Source organism: Cydia fagiglandana, chromosome 1, assembly GCF_963556715.1.
Source record: "Cydia fagiglandana chromosome 1, ilCydFagi1.1, whole genome shotgun sequence".
NCBI classification, from domain to species: domain Eukaryota; kingdom Metazoa; phylum Arthropoda; class Insecta; order Lepidoptera; family Tortricidae; genus Cydia; species Cydia fagiglandana.
Window position 1 is genome coordinate 12,252,268 of NC_085932.1, and position 19,951 is coordinate 12,272,218.

Consider the following 19,951-nt stretch of genomic DNA (forward strand, 5'->3'; position numbering starts at 1 on the left):
TTATTCGAAGGATTTATTGTAAATAGTTCTTACAAAAGTAACATTTACAGTGGCGGATTTGCCCTAAGGCACAGTAGGCCCGGGCCTAGGGCGGCAAGATATTTAGGGGCGGCAAATTGTGACAAAAAATTCTCTGATGGTAACAAGAAATAACTCAAAATGTAGTCAATATTATGGGTGCCTTGAAAGGGGCGGCTACAGGGCCTAGGGCCTAGGGCGGCAAATACTGCAAATCCGCCACTGAACATTTAATACAAAATATTAACCAATCAGGCAATCATAGTTGTCCCATCGGCATTACTCAACTTAAAGCAGATATTTTTCACAAAAATCAGAGTGAGCCTGACAAACACACAGTTCACTTTTTATGAAAAAAAAAGTAAATATGCAATCAATCGGCAAGATATTTTATTCTGACATATTTACTTGTCCAATAGACCGTATAGCTTCTACAGTAGATAGGTCGACAGAATCGTCTTCAACAGGTTTTTGTTCTTGTGGTTTAGGTGCCTCCTTCTTTGGTTCTGATCTAGGAAAATCCAGTTTGGCCCAGGCACCAGGTTCTGCTTTCTTCAGTTTAATTTCGACTTTAGAAGGCAGCATTGATGCACTACTGTTCTCAATGCTTATGACCTGCAAAATTTTATGCATTTTTTTATGAATCCAAGGTAAGGTAATTCATTCTATAGTCCGTTTTTTAGCATTAGAAAGAACTTCGCAGAAGTAAGCTTGTGGTTCCAAATCCGGCAATTTTAGCGGTAATAACTTGAAGTAAATTATATGTATTGACCATGCTACATTAGATAATTCAATAATTATTAACAATTAAAGAGCCTGATAAAAACGCTTGCTTCTATGGAGTTCTTTCTAATGCTAAATAAGTTTTTGGCAAAAATTTCATTTTTGGTACAAGCTTTTATCGCTGACTGTACTTTTATTACGACAGACAACTAATACTCATCGAGACAATTCTAAAAACCCCTAACACAATTAGGTTGCGTTGTTTCATCACAGAGTTCCTATGGCTACCTCCTGTCTCCATCATCAGATCAGCTCGATGGTACCATAATATTGGATTGTCATCTGATTTATACATGCATGCAAAATTTCAGCTCCATCGCAAACCGGGAAGTGGATCAAATTTAACTTGCAAGATTTGATTACACACAGACAGACAGACAGACAACGGTCAGGTGAAACTAAATAAAAGCTTGTAAAAAACAAACTTAATAAATAACTTTTTAATATTGAGTAAGTTAAGAAACGCTACACTCTAAAAAAAAAAATTCTAAATTAAAATTGACTCCTACCACAGAGATCGGGGTTTTTGGTGCAGGAATGATTTTGTGTCTGATCTTTGTTTATTGTAAAATAAATACCAAACTATGAGTTAAAAATAAGTAGCTCTAAATGTGCTTAGAAATGAATCGGTTTTTACAGTTTTTACTTATTTTTTGGCTAGTGTAAAACATTCCCGCACTAAAAAACCCCAATGTATGGACATAATTATTTTTTTAAATAATAATTATATAATATAATACTTACACCACGAAGTTCAAGGTCCAATTCAAAAACGGCATCTCCCTCCTCCCTAAATACCAATTTGGTGTTCAACCTGATGGGGTTCAGCTTGACGAAGCTCAGTGTGGGGTCGTACTTCTTAGCGTACACGCTGACGATGACGTAGTCGGGCGTCTGGTGCCAATCCCAGCGGCATTTCACTGTGCCTGCAGCAGGGCCCTGCAACCAATTACATTTTATTAAAATAGTGTAATTTTTGTTACTTTAATGGAAAGACACAAACACCATTTCTTTATCTTTATCATTTAGAAAGAAAGTAAATTGTAAACTGAATTATATAATGCTTGGATTCCAGCCTTGTAGGAGCAGTAGGAGACAATATCAGTGATAAAACCTCCTGTTGTTCCTCCTCCCTAAATTTATTTCCTCTATATTATTTTATTCATATTGTACCCATATTTCATGTGTATAGTGTGAAAGAAAGAGTAACTATAGAGTTTAGCCTAAAATTTAAAATAAAAAATCAGTTCATTGTCAGCTAAATTAAAGTTAGTATGTATGCATGTGTTACATTGTATGATTATTTGATTATCATTTCACCAACTTAAAATGATTCTATGTCCCACAAACTTACTTCTTTAGTCCATTTATGAGAGCCTGTAGTGCACCCCGGCTGACTTAAGAAGACATTGAAGTCGGTTGTCCTCTTCTGACAACAAGACCAAAATTTCAGACCCTCATGGAATATGGGACAACCTGGATGATAAGTGCAGATTGTGTCGTTTGTCTGAGGACCTTCATATGATGTAGAACACCCACCATTCTTACAACTTGTACCAATGGTCACATTTCTGCAATTATATTGGTATTTAAATGTGATATAATGTTATCTTATAAATCTAACTGGTAAAATATCCTTCAGTTCCTAATGGTTAAAGCCGTTTAAGGCATGTAAGGGAAATAGCAGAGCCTACACCTAAAATTTATACCTTGTTTTGATTCAGAATGTGTTTGGATTATAATCTTTTTTGTTTTTCTACAATTGGCTAGTAAGTATTAGCCATAATCAGATTTTCTGAGATTATAAAATACAGCTTACAATAGTCTGAAAATTTAACAACTAAGTACCTTAGGATATATATAAAATTAGATTATAGTTTAATGACAATTTAATTTGACAATTGTATATATATATGTTAAAAAGTTAAAATTCTTGTAAAATGTTTTATTAGTCATGAAAATAATGACTATAATGAGTGACCAAAAATAACACAAGTTATAATAAATTACTTTGAGGAGTTTTATCAAAGCAACATAGAAAATGCTTTGACTTAGAGGTACTTTTCTACTGACTTGATATCATTTTAATTAGATTTGAGGGGACAATTTGGGTCACAGTTGTACAGATAATAGAGACTAAGAGAACTTAGTGAATAAATCATCTTGATTATTAAAAACTCCATAGAGATCTTCAAGATTTGATAAGCCAATAATTTATACTTTTAGAATTAGTACTCAAAAAATAGTTACCCGTCATCAGCTGCAGCAACTGGTTTTTGTGAACTCTGGACAAGCTGTTTCAGTGAATCAGCAATATGAGATTCAAGTGTTACCATAGGATAGTCAAAAGGAGGCCGAGTTAATTGCCGCCCAACTATTGGGGCTCGTACTTCTATCACATCCTTTTTCTCGAGCTCTTTGTCAAGAGCTTTCTTTTCTGGTTCTGGCGGTTTCTGTAATTTGGGAAAGAATAAATTGACGAGGGAAAGTTAACCTGATAATAGTTATTTGTTTTACAAGGGGGCAAAGTTGTTGTTTAACAGCTCATGCTAATATTGATACCCAAGTAAGCGAAAGATTCCAAAATGAACCATGAGCGTAGCAAGTAGTTCGAGAAGTTGAATCTTGAGCGATGCGAGGGTTTCAAGGCACGAGGGTTAAACAAATTTTGCCACCGAGTGAAACACAAAGTTTTTCACCACACCAATGCAAGGAAAATATCAACTGTAAAACATCAAAGTGAAGTCAAATCAAATGAATGTTATTAAATATTTATCATCCAAAATCATCATTTAAAAGTCCATTCTACCTTTATATTACTTTGCCTCACATGTGGATAAAATACAACTTTCTTATCAGTTTTTGAAGTGCAAAGTAAGCCTTACCGAGCTGGTGTGGTGAAAAGGGTTTAGCCGTGCAATCTTATAAATATACTAACCACATTCGAGTGCTTCGATAGAGTGCAACCTTTTATATTGAGGAATTCAGTGAAGTCCACACTTTTTTTGTTACAGCATGACCATCCTTTATAGGCGTCGTGGAACACGGGAGCTCCCGGATGATGCTGACATTCATCTATAGTTAAAGATATTGTCGATTAGCAGGTATTTCAAGTAAAATTAATAAGGAAACTGTAAAGGGGACATTCTGGAATGGAACACGAGAAATTTCTGGAATTTTCTTACCTTTGTCATTTTGATGTGGGTCAAATTGTTTGCCACAACCACGGTTGTAGCATTGGACTAAATTTTTATCTTCGGGCATTTTCGACGTTGCTTTTTCAATAGAAGATGTTTATATTTAAGAATATTGGAACAATTATCGCAAAGCGACCGAAATACCGAAAATCTGCACATGAAACTTCAAGTGAAGTGACAAATTGACAATGACATAATGACAGCTACAGAACATAGATGTAGGATCCTATAGACGTACGTGCTAAACGTGCGCATCCGTGAGGGACAAAACCAAGACAGAACCAAGGCCTGTTCACTTCCTAAGAAAGTTATGTCCCCAAATAATTGCGCATGTGTGCGCCTGAAGCTTCTATGTGTGCGTTGGCCTCCGAGAAAAAGTTGCGAGTAATAAAAATAAAAACATTTTTCTACAGCAACATTGCTCCCAACTCTGATTTAAATTATCACGAATTTTATACATAATTAATCATAAAACGGGACTTAAAACGCTTAAAACTTAATTACACGCGATTAAGTTTTATAATGAATATTTGCTTCCAACTGTCTTTATCAATGTTCATAAAATATATGGAGGGTAGGTACGTCTACCCACCATAATAAAAAAATATATTTGTCAGTGACTCTGTCCAACTGCTGTGGTTAAAGTTCATAACGAACATTTTATTTATTAAATCTTTAAATAATAAATACAACGTAGCGGTACAACCACTTAAGACTGTAAGTCTGTACCTACATAGATTACAGCAATGCACATAGAAAATGTGCTAAATGCGGAGCAACGGCTGTTGAAGCAGCCAGAGTGAAATTTATACAGCTTTAGTGGGTACAGAAGGAACCGAGTCATAACGCATCTGGAAAGCGTATTAATTAACCGTGAAGAAATGTATGAATACAAGTTAGAAATCTGTGTAAAATGCCGTGTGTAAAGTGTAGTGTATCTGTGTGTAAAGTGTAATAGGTAGGCATGCCTAATGTTATTTGTATAATACTGAAAACTTTGTGAATGCGCTTTATTAATGTCTATTTTTATTAAGTTGTCAGGGTTTAATTTTCAGTGTATATTTCTATATGTAAAACATAATACAATGTTATAAACATAAATATGCCTTTTATTTAAATCAATAGATAATACCACAAACAAGGGGTAATATTTGCATCTTTCATATATCTCGTGATATGAAGATAACAAATATGTTTATCAACATAATTACTATATACCTATAATACCAATACCCGCCAGGCTAAACCGGTTGTTGACTTTAGTTCCATTGGTACACATCGAGGGCGCCAGTAGTATAAACGTATAAACGGTTGGGGACATTTTTTTGTATGGAGTTACCGTTCTTCTCCTAGTGAGTATTATATTCTTTGGACAGAACATACTCAATGATGCGACACTATGATTGGTCGAGTTTATTTATTTGCGCACCATAACCTGAGGGCCTACCGCGAACCACGTTCGACGTGTTACCTCTCTGTCGCACTTGTTAATTTGTACGTGTGACAGGGAGCCAACACGTCGAACGTAGTTCGCGGTATGCCCTCTGGCCCAAGGAGTATAAGCCCTAATCCTTGTGCCCATATTTTCTAGCCGTAACAGACTCAAATAAACTCGGCCACTCATAGTGTCGCATTTTGGTCGCATTGCGTATGTTGTATGTTCTGTCCCTCATGGACGCACGCCTATAGCACGTCTATAGGATCCTACCATTTATGCTTCTCGGAGTTTATAGTCGGTCAAGCAACATTCTCAGTGGAAGATGGAGCGAAAGTCAAATTTTCTATGAGACGATAACCTATAATTTTATTACTTTGCTATTTGCGATAAACCTTTATTTCCTACTGACGGACGTTATTTGACAGAGTATAAGTACAACATTTTTTTTATTTTGCATGAACAAAAATAGATTGCACAAATGGAAATTTAACGCACTTTTTAGCTAGACTTGTAAACGTAACCCATAAACAAGTGTTTCCGGGTTGTTGTCAATTATGATGTCATTTTTGTTCGTGTTTATTTATTTTCTTTAGATTCGGCAAACCGGTAGTAATATTTAATTGCATTGCTGATGCGGTTTCTTCTTCAAAAGATAAATGCGGTAAATGAACACGGTCCGAAAACAAAATGACATCTTTGTTGAAGATAAGTAAGTCTATATTCATCTTTATTGCACTTACTTTTGCTTCTAAATGGGCATACCTACATTACTTTAACAAGAAGGAAAAGAAAATAGCGCCAAAAGAAATACACGAAGTTTTGATGTTTTCTCATGGACTCGGAGAGTTACAAAGAAGCAAATATTCAAGATGCGTCGTTACACAGAGCATGGATCGATTGTTATATTTTGTAAACTCCCCAAGATACACATTGGACATATGCATGTACGTTTTGACTAATCTGGATTTGGCCCAGACAGTGTTAAAGCAGCATTTGAAAGGAGTAAAAGTTCGTGTAATAGTTGATGCTGACATGGCGTATGCTTCTGGTTCTCACATAAGAAAATTGGAGAAACAAGGTATTCCAGTCAGGTGGATGAAATCAACAAATCTTATGCACCATAAGTTCTCATTGATAGATGCGTCGGGCGAAAACCAAGCTGCTGTGCCGGTGGTGATAATGGGATCTCTCAACTGGACCAATCAAGCTTTGAGTGGCAACTGGGAAGATGTTACAGTCACCTCACAAAGGGAAATTGTTGACAAGTACAGACTGGAGTTTGATCGACTTTGGGTTCTATTTAAACCAATAGTAGATAAGTATTAATGTCCCATGCACAAACACATTGCTAGACCCCTGTGCGGAAAGAGAAGAGTCGTAGAATGTATGGGCTTCCCTACATTTCATGACTCTTCTCTATCCGCACAGACTATTGTGGAATTGTAGTGCTGGCAGAATATATTAAATTATAAGAAAAAAATAGAAATATTAGAAGAACAAAGAATAGATCCATAATGTCAGTTTTTAAACACGTGACCCTGTGCGGCTCTCCATAAGCATGCAAGAAATACCCTCTCACTTGTGCAGATTAATCCACAAGACTTGCACTCTCACTGTAGGTTATGATTCTATTACTTATTAAGTACCTACTAAAATAGTTATAAGTAAATAATAATGTGTTCAATGGGCATTAAATGTGTATTAAAGTGATAATTAATTATTTTCTAAAAGGTGATCAATGAAACTCAACATATAAGTATTATTATCTAGTAAAATAATTGTAAGTCATGTTACAAAATAATATATGTATTATTGTGATAATTAGTTTCCTATAAGCAATTGTCCTTGCCTATAAGGCCTGTTGTGGTTTAAGAAAATCTATTATTTTTACTGTTGTACTTTTGTAAGTTGTACAGTGGTGTTCAAAAGTGCATGGATAGATGTCGACCATAATGACTTATCCTCCTAAGGCCCAGCCATACAAATGTAAAATGCGATATTTGGCACAGAAATTTGAACCTTTACTGTAAAAAATAGAGTTGATTTTGCGTTATTCAAAAACTGAACGAAACAAAGAAAAAGCAACTCTGTTCCAATCCAATATGATTTAAATTTTATTGAGCTGAATAAGTACTATAGGTAGGACCTTGGGCCTTAGGAGGTTAATATAATGGTTGAAACATCTCCATGCACTTTTGAATGCCAGTGTACACCAAGTCCACTAAAGTAGTGTAGTAAAATTTTGTGAGTGCATTTACATACATACATTTATTACATGAGCTTACTTAATTTATGTGATAATGCTGATTATCATAGGGCAGAGGGCATTTACATTAAGCTCTCCGTGATCTGCTCTCACAGAACACATTAATAAGGTAAGGTAACCTTATTGTGTATTCCATGCCTGCTATTAGTTTATTATAAATGTGCTATTATGATGTTCTATGACCCCTGAGACTGTTGAATTTTTTACTTAATTTAGCTGTAGCTAAAAAAGGTACACCTATTTCATTATGATTTTTCCTTCATAATTATGTCACAAATATGAGAGTCTGGCTATAATGCTCAGCAAAATGTATGGTACTAACCTACTAACATTCTTAATTTCCTTTTCTTTTGGGGTCAGACCCATGTCCATGGAATAGCAGACATAGTACCCATTGGTATCTACTATCTGTACTGTATCTGGCACTGGTACTAGTACCACTAAGTAAGTACTATTAGTACCACGGCAATGTTTCTGACGAAGTTATCTGTCTATCAGAGGAAAATTTTAAAAGCAACAATATACTTAGTGAATTACATTACATTGAAATAGAAGTGTTTTTAGTTCATTGCTCCTTTCTAGTGTTAGTTTAAATATGATTTATGGGCTTCGTTTGGCCTCGTGCAGAGAGCTATTTTACCTGGCATGTGTTGGTACCGAATACATTTTAATAATGAGGGTAGAAACATGCCCCGTTTTTCCCCTGAGGTACGGAGGTATGAATGTGCCATGTACTTCTCCGTTAATACGCTTGTTCGTTCCTGCGACCTAACTTGCTGCACTTATGTTTATGGCACTTGCATACAGCGCGTGAAGCTGGATATGAGATGGTGCAGACTGCTTTCGTTAGCAAAGCAGAGGGGGTCTTCTACCGCAAACATCGACATTTCGTTATCTGCCTCTATCGCTCGAATACGCAAGAGAGAATACATAAAAAATAAAGTATAATGGCCAGCGAATCGTGTCGTAAGTTTTTTTTTTAATTTTATATGGGAACTATTATAGACGGTCAAGCAAATCTTGTCAGTAGAAAAAGGCGCGAAATTCAAATTTTCTATGGGACGATAACCCTTCGCGCCTACATTTTTCAAATTTGCCGCCTTTTTCTACTGACAAGATCTGCTTGACGCAGTATATATTTCACCTATTATGACTCCTCTACACGATGGGCCAACGCCGGCCACTCCTAAGGACGCATTTATGCGTTATAGGGAGCAAGTGATATTGCTATCTCATTCTACCGCATGGCTGCGTCCCTCTCGGAGTAATTAATAATGGAGCCGCCATTAACAGGCATTCCCCTCTGTCGAAAATAGGCGGCCAATGGTCAACCACATGTCAATTATATGTATGGACTGACGTTTATCTGACATGACGTACCTATACAGTTGATGTGCCCCTCCCCCGCAAAAAACGGCAGACTATTTTGTACCGAAAATTTTAGACATGGCGTCTCCGTTGCGTCCCTTGCAGTGGCCGGCGTTGGCCCATCGTGTAGAGGAGCCGTTAAATAAGCTGTCAGCATGGATTTATAATATATAGAGATACCTTCTCAGCGAGCTGTCAGTGTTGCCACTTTTGTTTTGTGTACGTATGGAGTGTAGAAGCCTCTACCTTCCATAAGTGTACGATTAACAATTTATAGTCGTAACAGACTATCGCACCGCACCAAGGTCATTGTGCGACGCACCGATAAGTAAGAGCAAGAAAGAGATATCGCTTTCTCGCTCTTACTTATGGGTGTGTCGCACAATGACCTTGGTGCGGTGCGATAGTGTGTTACCACTATTAACACCACCTTGCTGTAGCCATGTCGATAAAGTCATATCGATAAACTATCGACATTTCTTGCAATTTTAATTTGACTTCAAAGGTTTAACGATACCTAAAATAAACAAAAACGCTTTTATTGTGGTTATCAGATCACAATTTTTATCGTCACGCCCCAGCAGGGAACCAAGGGAAAGTTCAGATATTTAATTAAAATACATAAAAACCTACTAAAATATGTGTTCCGCAATAATTGAATTATTTTATTATATTCTAATATATTTATTATTCATTAGCATTTCAATTATGTTTAACGAAGATATTGAAGCTTCAATTAATAGCTATTTCGTTCCGCTGTGTAGCGTTTATTGATATATAACATGATTAAAATCGACTTTTCACATCCCTAAAAGAGCACACATACACGTTTTTACGCAACATACACAGCCTGGATGCATCAAAAAAGGCAACACTTGATTTGAAGTTCACCTTGTCAACAGTATGGTTGTCCTTTTTTGACAAATGGCATTTTTAAAAGAGCGAGGAGAGGGAAGTGATACTAGTTGCTGCGCCGTCAAAGTGAACAGAAAACGTTGGGGCCTTGCATTTTTACCAAAAATAGTAATATTTATTTTCATTCTCCTGGCAACACTGCCTATTTGATTGATAAAAATTGATAGATTTCTGTTTCTGTTGTGAGTGGGCGTACTGAACGGAAGGCGCATTTATTTAGGTTTTATTTAAGATTCTAAAAAATAATGTGATATCTTCTTAAAGGAAAAATACCAATTTTATAGATAAAATCAGTTATGTAGGCGGAAGTGCCGAGGATTCCTAGTGAATAAAAATAATGTTTAACCATCACACCAACATTTTCAGGCGATTTGTTTCTTTATTGAAAACAATGAAGTGAAAAAATAAGTATGTGTATTTTTTGGAATAAGAGAATAACTTAAATTTTGTGGAAAAAATTAAGTGCCAGAAAGATGAATTTGATGCGCAAATTACGTGGTGCTGCGGGCTCTACGTCTTCGGAGCCCGCGGAGTCTGCCAGCGCGTCCTCACATCTTCAGCTGGGCCTCATGCACCTCAAGAAGCTGTTTGCGGAGTACACTCACCCAGCACAGCCTCTAACAGACGCTGAAAAAGACGATAAACTGTACAATATGCTACCTCTATTTTGCAAGGTAAGTGCAATAAACAATAGAAATATTTACTATATTATTTCAATGAGAAATGTTTGAGAATTTAAAATATACCTATAACATTTTTTTTAATACAGGTATTTGGTAGCAGCCCCTCAAGTGAGATGAATGAAAAGTTTTGGGACATTTTATCATTTTGCCAGCAAGTGTCCAAACTTATGGTATCAGAGATTAGGAAAAGAGCTAGCAACCAAAGTACAGAGGCAGCAAGTTGTGCCATAGCAAAGTTCCTCGAAATTGAGAATTCTGAGGAATCTAGCAATGGCTGGATGTTGCTATCCACTTTAAATCTTCTAGCCGCTGGAGACCAATCATTGATACAGGTTACCCATGTTTATTTAACTTTTTTTACGCTACATTATCTAAAGCATGTTAATGTTGTGGTTGTAAACTTGGATATGTGTCCTACAATCATAAAATATTAAAATCATTGTAATAATGAAAAATGAAAATTTTCTAATTGATACTTTCATGGTTGGTTTTGTTTAGATAATAAATTGTATTCATAACAGGCTACTACAACATATTGTTTTTTTTAAATATATCAGTGCCTAAGTTCACTACTTACACAAAATCTTCTCTATAGGTTATTGGCAGTGAAAGTGTTTTGAAATCATATTACTAAAATCAATAATGAATAAGAATAGAGGATCTACATCTATTAGAAACTTGTGGTTTTATTTCTAGGTCATGACTACAGCTGCAATTCCTTCAACTTTAGTCAAATGTTTATACCTATTTTTTGATCTTCCTGAAATACCTGAATCAGAGGCCGATGTTCAAGATGGTGTTAGTGATTTTACTCCGAGAGAAAGAAGAATATTGTTGCAAAAGATATTTGTTCAGGTAATTTATTACAAAACTATGAAAATCAACATAATGTATCTTAATTTATTTAATATTTTAATTTTTAACAAGCAGAAACGTCTGCGAACGATGCTATTAAGCAACATATTATTATTATTATTATTTTTTTTCTGCTTGTTAAAAATTAAAATTAGTATGGGTAGCACATCGTAACTGGTGAATTTCCAATATGACTTGGAACTCCGGTAGCCGTTTAAGAAGTATAATACTCTTACGGTAGATGTCGCTAAGGGTCCCCTTGACCTATAACATGGTGGAAAGATTTGCTGGCTAGGGATGAGGTCTTGGTGGCTCAGATGGCAGAGCGCTGGAGTATCGATCCAGAGGCCGTGAGTTCAAGTCTCACCCAAGACAGTAATTTTTCCACTTTTAAATTTATTTAATATTGTAAAGAAAATGGTATTAGTCCATTTAAAAATTTTGCTAAAAACTAAATTTTTTTTTTGTTTGGACTTTTTCTTACAAAATTTGTTTTTTATTATCATTTTGTATTATACTGCTTCTTTATTTCTGAATTACTTTAGACATCTTAATCATGTTTCCCTAATTAATTAAAATTGAAATATTTACAAATTATTATTTCTACAAATGCCAAATAAACCCTTTCTTACAAAAATTGTCTTGGTTATATGCAGGTCCTAGTGCGACTATGCAGTCATCCATTTCCATGTGAAGAGTTGGCAAGGAAAGATGATCTCAGCCTACTGTTCTCTGCTATTACATCATGGTGTGCCCCTCACAATATTATGTGGCGAAAGTCTGCAGCAGAAGTACTGATGACATTATCTAGGCATGGATTAACACAATCTGTTGTGCAATACATACATAGTAAGTTATGATATTTAAGTGTCATGTTTAACTTATGAAAACATTATTATTTGCTCACAAATTTTGCTTAAAATAGTTTTTAGTCAGACATTAAAAGGATTGTGCAGTAATACATTGCTTGGGTTTAATTAAAATGCTCTGCTATATTTATTAACTTGCTGACATCAAAATTGCCTTTTTATACATTGCCTATTCTTTAACATAATTGGTAGTCATTGTAGTCTGTATAAGTAAGAATCCCTGGTTTTGTCATTCACAAAACAATGAATAATTAAGTGTTGTGTGTAATTAGTGTGTGTGAACATAAATGCTAAAAGTTTATATTGCAGCTGGTATGTGTGGATCCATTATATTATTCTCAGAAAACTGCTGTAACTCTTTATTTCAGGCTGAGTCATTGATCATTATGTTCACAGATGTGTTATAAAAATTAATAATTGAGTTTAACACCACTGTTTCTGTTACAGATAAAGGTTGTGTAGCACTATGTATAGAAAACATGCAGAAGATACCAGAGCTAACTCCATTGGAGGTAATATCACTCACCATTAATGCGTTAGCTGACAGTAGGTCATACATACATTAATATTACATGTTGTGACAACTTTGTGTCGTCACTGGCACGGATAAATAAATCAATCACATCGAAAAAGTGGTAAAATAAAATTCCAGACTTCCCCTACATGTTTACATGTGTGTGGGGATGAAGTTTATTTTTCGCTGCACCTCCATAATGTGTGATTTCGTCTTTTAAAACGAATAGCGATTTTTTTAACAATATTTTTTTTGATAAAGTAAATATTTTCGGAAACAAGGTGGGGTAAAAAACCATGATATTTGTTTGGCATAATTTATGGGTGGCCCCGTACGACATAGGGGCTATTTGTGGGCTTAACAACGCGTAACTGTAGCACTGTCAGCGAAATTGTTAACTCACTATTGGTGGACCTTACGTATTTGGAATAAGGTTTACAAATGTGCAGTTAACAGTGTGGTACATGACATGAGGCAGTGAGTGTGAAGGTTGATTAGACCCACGTCACTCTTTTTAAATTGATCCTTTATTTGATAATAATAGATGTTGATAACGCAGTAAAGGAATCTCAGTGCGCTAGGTGGTTACGTCGGCTATCATTGGATTTGCATTTGAGAAATGTTGATAATGGTGTAAGCCTACCGAAAAAGGCATCTTTTCTCCGGAAATAATAAAGCAAATTACAGTTGAAAAGAATGAAACACTACTTTTGTTTAACACCAAAGTTAACATGCAGATATTTAGACTTAACTCCCAATTAACACTTTACAGTATAAACTTTTTACTGTTTCAGGTAGTTGAAATGTTCGTTGCAGTATTTTGCTTTCTTAAGGATTCAAGTGATGTTAGTCAATTATTATTGGACGATTTTCGTTCATGTCAAGGATATTTATTTCTATCGGAGTTTCTTCTTAAGTAAGTAAAGTTGTTTCATGTAAATTAAAGCATGTGCACGTGTATTTAGATCTAATACTTAGTTCGTTTTGTATCACAATGTTTTGTTTTATTTCTTTGAGTTATTTTTTATCACAGGCATGAGAGAGATGGAGTACCCGATTATTTGACGTCAGGGTAAGCACCATTCACTGTTTTTAGTCATACCTATTTAATTTGTGTTAGTAATTATCCATTATTCCATGGTAAACCATAATTATTACTTGACTTTAAGATGTCACCATTTCTGTGTATTTCGTTTGGCGTAACATATATGGCTCGCCTGCTTTCACCAACAGAATGAATGAATTTGACGACACTCGTATCATGTCGATTATATTAATAAAATCATGGCACAATACCATTCTCCAATGTCGAACGAATATTAACGTTATATATATTTCTGTGCAATATCATAGCTTATAATTCAGTAAGTACCGGTAGCTTTGGTCTCATAAATGCAACTGTTATTAGGTTAACACAATTTAGTTATTCCTTCCCCATTGCAGTAAGATACCTAAGTTTTAACCAGTTATTGATATGTGACTGTGTAAGTGTTTAATACACACTCGTATTACGTCATCTATATTGCATTGCTATGCAAACAGACGGCTACATTAAGTGACATTACCTTAATACATGATAATGATGCGAGCAGATATTGATATCTAACGTTGTACACATAATGTATCGTTCAATAGAACCCTTGTGTTGTGTTGATAAATGCTTTGTGACGTTATGAATGTTATGATAAGTAAACAAATCAATATACATATATATTCAATAGCTATTTCATTAGCTGCCTATTGCATTGACTTGTTTATGAAACCACATATTATTATGTGTATGATGTTGGTCGGGAAAATAAGCGTATAATACTTTCTTCTTGTGTCACGTAAGTAATTTTTCAGGTAGCAAATCGAGAAAAACGGTAATCTGGGCTAAATGAACCCATGGCCTGAGAGGGGCTGGGTCTAATAGTACCTATCTATCTAGTATCTAATAGTATTTACAAAACTTATATACCCAGTTACGTCACTGGTCGCATGTTTTGCGTTCTATAGAGTCCAGTGGCAGATTTGCCCAGTAGGCCCGGGCCAAGAGCGGCAAGATATTAGGGGCGGCAGTCCATAGATGGGTGTTGAGAAAGGGGCGTCTAGTAGTTACTACAGGGCCCGAGGCATAGGGCGGCCAACACTGCAAATCCGCCACTGATAATGTCCATGTCCATACAGAGGCTTTATATAATATTTATTATTAATATGCTGGGAAGAAATTAATGGAAATTATGTTAATACACATTTGTAACTAACTTAAAGGTTAGAAGAAGAGCGCGTGAGCGGATCAGAGGCGCGCGCGGCGCTGCGCAACCTCGTGCTGATGATATCGTCGCTGTGCGCGTGCGGCTTCTCGGAGCTGCGGCCCACGCGCGCCAACACCGAGCTGTTCCAGCTGCAGGGCTTCGTGCTGCCGCAGCCCACCACGCCGGGCCAGGCCGTCAGGAACGTGCAGGCCTTTCAGGTACGTAATCTCCCAATGCTTGTCTCCCAAGTAACTTGGACATTGTTTTAAATTACAATAGATCGCCACCGCGGCACACAACGTAAAAAATTCTACTGTATTTATTGTTCTGATGTTATTATTTATGCAAATATCCCACAATCGCGATGAAATCAAGCCGACAATCTAAATGATTACTGTATCACAGAGAAATATAGTAAGAATGGAGTGCTCACTCCATACATCAGTTTTGGTACCAAAACGACTAGCGGAATTATTAGTACCGCTACTCGATACTAGTTGTCTCTCGTGTAGCGACTCACGAAAATTGTATTGAACAACAATTAGCAACTAATATTAGAAGCCAAAGAAGTTGAATATAGTTATAATATTAGCTGAAAATTGTTGAGCATTACACTTTTTGGTCGCCGGAACATCTGTTGTCAAGTAGCAGTACTGATAATTCTGCTACTCGATGCTAGATGTCGATTGCGAAAATAATAGTTGTTTTGGTAGGTACTAAAACTGATGTATGGAGTGAGCACTCTATGTACCTACTTTTTTCTCTATGGCTGTATTTGACGCGTTAATTAATTTTTCAGGTCCTTCAATCGGTCTTCATAAAGTCAAACTCCGCTGCACTATGCTGCACGATACTAGATGCCATATCGAGCGTATATCACGCGGACAATGCAAACTATTTCATACTAGAGAACCAAAACACTTTAAGTCAATTTTCCGAAAGGATTCACCTGAAGAACGCTGAAATTCAAGAAAAGTTCTTTGAGCTTTTGGAGTTTATCGTTTTCCAGTTAAATTTTGTTCCCTGTAAGGAATTGATATCACTTTCTTTACTATTAAAAGCGAATAAATCGAGAAGCTGTAGCATACTGTGTATGAAAACGCTACTAAACATCTTAAAGTGAGTACTTATTGTTACCTGTTTATATTTACTTTTAAATTTAAGAACATTATAACAATTTTAACACTTGTTCGTTGTTTGCAGGCATAATATGATTTTTAAAGATGTATACAGGGAAGTAGGCATGTTAGAAGTGTTTGTTACATGCCTCTCTCGATACGCCGTATTTTTGAAAGACAAACAGATCGCTGAAGAGGAGAAATCAAAGAAAGAATCTGATCCTGCTCCTAGTGAGCCGATTGCTCCAGAAAGGAGGAAACGGTTGTCTATAAGACAGGATTCATTGATAAAAGACCCTAACATTGATATAGAAGAAGAGGAATTGGGTAGCTTAGTTATGGATGGGTTGACTGCGTTATTGAATGGAAACACGAACAATTGTAATGTATTTAGGGACTGCGGTGGTGCGAAGTGCGTCCACGGTATGGTGGTTCATGAATCTTGTAGGAGTAAGGCTTTGGGTAAGTTAGTAAAACGTTCAAACATTACTTAAATAAATGTTTAGTCGGCCGTTCAAATGAGGCATATGCATAATTTGTAAGCCATCTAGAAAACTAACGTTAGTGTCGTTGTAATACCGCATACTAAAAAAAATCGCCTCTAAAACCTCTAAAATTGATAGCCATCCATTGCAGAGTACATATGTGACATACATACATATGTGTGTGTACACATGTATACATGTGTGTGTACATATGTGTGTGTGATGTGAGTCTTTACTGATGATTTCTTGCCTGTCTAGGTGTCGTAAGAGAACTGATAGTGAGTGGTTCAGGCGAAGAAGACATGTCAGCATTGCTTTGCGGCATGCATGCGGCGCCCAACGACGCGCTACGACTCAAGTTGCATATCCTGAAGGCCTTGCTGGCGTGTCTCAGGGATTCACACAGGACTAGGACGATATTTAGAAAGGTAATGTTGGGTATTGGCTAATTTTAGGATAATATCACTAAGCGGTAAATGGTACAGTATCTTTGTGTCGACGTGTGTTTGTATGTACTAGGTACTACTAGTAGCCATCGAAAAGTTCCACCATTCGTCTTCTGGCTCGTCATTAAATCAGCCTGATGGTACCAAAATCATTGTATGTATTATCATTTATAGTACACATTCTTGCAAAGTTGAAATCGACATGCAAAAATTATCACATATTACCTTGTTACCTAGTTAGTTACAATTGAAGTTAACATGTGTTAAACTAAAAAAATCAATAGGTGAATACTTTGGTTTCAACAGTATTACATTCATGAATGTTGAATATTATATGTTTTATAGATACGACTGTAAAAATAATAAGGCACTGGTTTCGATGGTAAAACAAAATGTAATGTCAGTAATAAACAGACAAAAATAGTATCAAAAAAACATAGACAATAAAACGTATATTTATATAAAAAGGTTGTGTGTTGCACATTCTCCCCTTTTTTAGAGAGAGACGAGGACCTTCGCTAGTTTTCTCAGGGGTCTGCGCAACACGCCAACGGCGGTAACAACATCCGCCACTCTTGTTATCCCGTCTCTACCAGGGTAAAGGGCGGTAACGCGACCCTTGGGCCACGAGCCTCTTGGTAGGTTAGGATCGCAAACTATCACAATATCGCCTACTGCGACATTAGGCGGCGACCCTCCCCCCGTACGTGGCGCCAAGTAGGGCAGGTATTCCTTTACCCAGCGCTGCCAGAAATGGTCAGCCAGTCTCACCGCCTTGCGCCACTTGCTTGGACTAAGGAGATCCGCCTCGGTCACGGTAGCGGGTATGGGGCGGCCAGGTGGAGATGTGAGTATGAAGTGGGCCGGTGTTAGAGCCTCTTCAGCTTCGGGATCAAGCGACACATGCGTAAGCGGACGCGTATTTACTAGGGCTTCAGCCTCCGCCAATAGTGTGCTTAAAACTTCGTCTGAGGGAGCCTGTTCTCTGAGGGTCACTTTTAAAGCTTCTTTAACACTGCGAACTAACCGCTCCCAAGCCCCACCCATAAAAGGTGCTGCGGGAGGAATGAACCGCCAATTGATTGATTCGTTGGCGGCAAAATCTTCAACAGAGTCACCGTAAAGAGCTCGTAACTCCCTGTTTGCCCCAACAAAGGCTGTTCCGTTGTCTGACCAGATCTCATGTGGTGTTCCTCGACGAGAAATAAAACGGCGTAGACACATTATGGCTGCGTCCGTCGATAAACTGTGTACCACTTCAAGATGTACGGCGCGGATGACGAGGCACGTAAATAGGGCAACGTAGCGCTTCTCCCTTCTTCGACCAACCGAAACAAGTATGGGTCCAAAGTAGTCCAGGCCGACGAAAGAGAACGGTCTTTGATGATGAGCCAAACGAGCCTCCGGTAGATCTCCCATCGGTGGTTGGAAAGTTCTGGCACGGTGAAGTTTGCAAAACTGGCAGTCATGGGCCACTACACGGACAGCATTTCTAAGGCCTAAAATCCAAAATCTTTGGTGGAGGTCGTTCAAGACTTTTTCTTTGTTCGCATGACCAGCTTTTTGATGATATCTGGCTATTAGTAGGCGTACTGCTGGATGTTTCCCGTCTAAAATCAGCGGTCGTTTAACTTCATCGGTGACGCCTGGTGCTGCGACTATACGACTGGACATTCGAAGTTGTTCGTTGTCATCTATGAAGGGGGACAGTGTGAAAAGGCGGCTGCTTCGTGGCAACGGGTCTCGATTTTTTATCCGCAAAATATCCTCTTTGAAGGAATCCAGTTGGCTTTGCCGCAAAATATGGCGCTCGGCAAGGCGTAAATCGGTCGCGGTTATTCTTGGTAGGATGTTAGGGGGATTAGAGGTACCAGGAGAGGATGTGCAACTTGGATGGAAGGAACATAAGAGTCCTTCAAGACGAGGAAGATTGAAGTTAACGTCTCGTCTTCTTATACTACGCATTCGCAATAGTGATATGAATTGATGCGCTTTTGCCGTTGCTCGCACCATTCTCAGCCATGAGCTGAATCGACTTGGATCCGCAGAGACTGGTGCGGGCAGATCAGTCTCGGTGATAAGATGAATGATATTTTTATACTCTTCGCGGCCTAGTCCGCTGACATCAATTTGAGGTTCAGCGGGCCAGTCCGAGGAAAAGAGAAAGGTAGGCCCTGAGATCCAGCGAGATTCTGGAGAGAGCACAAAACGTTTGACACGTGTGGCATCATCGGCTACGTTTAGGTCGCTCGGCACCCAATGCCACTCGCTGATGTTAGTAAGCTCCAGTATCTCGCCAACTCTATGAGATACAAAGGGTTTAAGGGTGCGCGCATCACTGCGAAGCCAACCCAGCGCAGTCATTGAGTCGCACCAGAAAACACGTCTCATTGGCTTCAGTCGATGGGATTCGCATATCGACGTGGCAAGACGCGCGGCCATTAGAGCACCTTGAAGTTCTAAACGAGGAATGGAGACAGGCCTAATTGGGGACACGCGGACTTTACTGCAGATGAGGGAGAGCCCTACATCGCCATTTACATAAAGAAAGCGCCAATAGGCCACAGCGGCGAATGCGGACTCACTTGCATCCGAAAACACGTGCAATTGGCACTCTACTACCTCGAGATCGCTCAAGTTATAGCGGCGTGGTATCCGTAAACTGGAAGTGGAGATCAGGTCTTGAAACCATAACTTCCACGCGGCGCTGTCACATTGAGAAAGCTCTTGGTCCCAGTTCAAACCCTTGCGCCAAGCGT

At 37.7% G+C, this 19,951-nt stretch overlaps 3 protein-coding genes across 8 annotated transcripts in view; 2 read left to right on the plus strand and 1 right to left on the minus strand.

Annotated features, from left to right (window-relative positions):
- On the minus strand, window positions 1-4,184 carry LOC134664402 (cysteine and histidine-rich domain-containing protein morgana). Its single transcript, XM_063521029.1, has 6 exons — window positions 3,987-4,184; window positions 3,740-3,876; window positions 3,052-3,254; window positions 2,156-2,372; window positions 1,546-1,740; window positions 1-633 (listed from the first exon to the last, which is right to left on the minus strand). The coding sequence occupies exons 1-6, from the start codon at window positions 4,063-4,065 to the stop codon at window positions 409-411; spliced, it is 1,056 nt and encodes a 351-aa protein (XP_063377099.1). The 5' UTR covers window positions 4,066-4,184; the 3' UTR covers window positions 1-408.
- Window positions 4,185-6,004: 1,820 nt separating this feature from the next.
- LOC134664411 (uncharacterized) lies at window positions 6,005-8,256 on the plus strand. Its single transcript, XM_063521039.1, has one exon. The coding sequence runs from the start codon at window positions 6,124-6,126 to the stop codon at window positions 6,760-6,762; it is 639 nt and encodes a 212-aa protein (XP_063377109.1). The 5' UTR covers window positions 6,005-6,123; the 3' UTR covers window positions 6,763-8,256.
- Window positions 8,257-10,173: 1,917 nt separating this feature from the next.
- The window catches only part of LOC134664540 (WD repeat and FYVE domain-containing protein 3), a 50,639-nt gene continuing 40,861 nt past the window's right edge, over window positions 10,174-19,951 (plus strand). For 2 of the 6 annotated variants that reach the window (XM_063521242.1, XM_063521250.1), the window contains exons 1-11: window positions 10,174-10,659; window positions 10,755-11,000; window positions 11,365-11,523; window positions 12,180-12,372; window positions 12,840-12,904; window positions 13,701-13,822; window positions 13,940-13,978; window positions 15,160-15,361; window positions 15,943-16,262; window positions 16,347-16,723; window positions 17,005-17,174. In XM_063521242.1, coding sequence (XP_063377312.1) covers window positions 10,459-10,659; window positions 10,755-11,000; window positions 11,365-11,523; window positions 12,180-12,372; window positions 12,840-12,904; window positions 13,701-13,822; window positions 13,940-13,978; window positions 15,160-15,361; window positions 15,943-16,262; window positions 16,347-16,723; window positions 17,005-17,174 — 2,094 coding nt within the window. In that variant the 5' untranslated portion in view covers window positions 10,174-10,458. The remainder of the gene's footprint in view (window positions 10,660-10,754; window positions 11,001-11,364; window positions 11,524-12,179; window positions 12,373-12,839; window positions 12,905-13,700; window positions 13,823-13,939; window positions 13,979-15,159; window positions 15,362-15,942; window positions 16,263-16,346; window positions 16,724-17,004; window positions 17,175-19,951) is intronic. The other 4 variants (XM_063521268.1, XM_063521276.1, XM_063521259.1 and 1 more) reach the window with 3 other exon arrangements.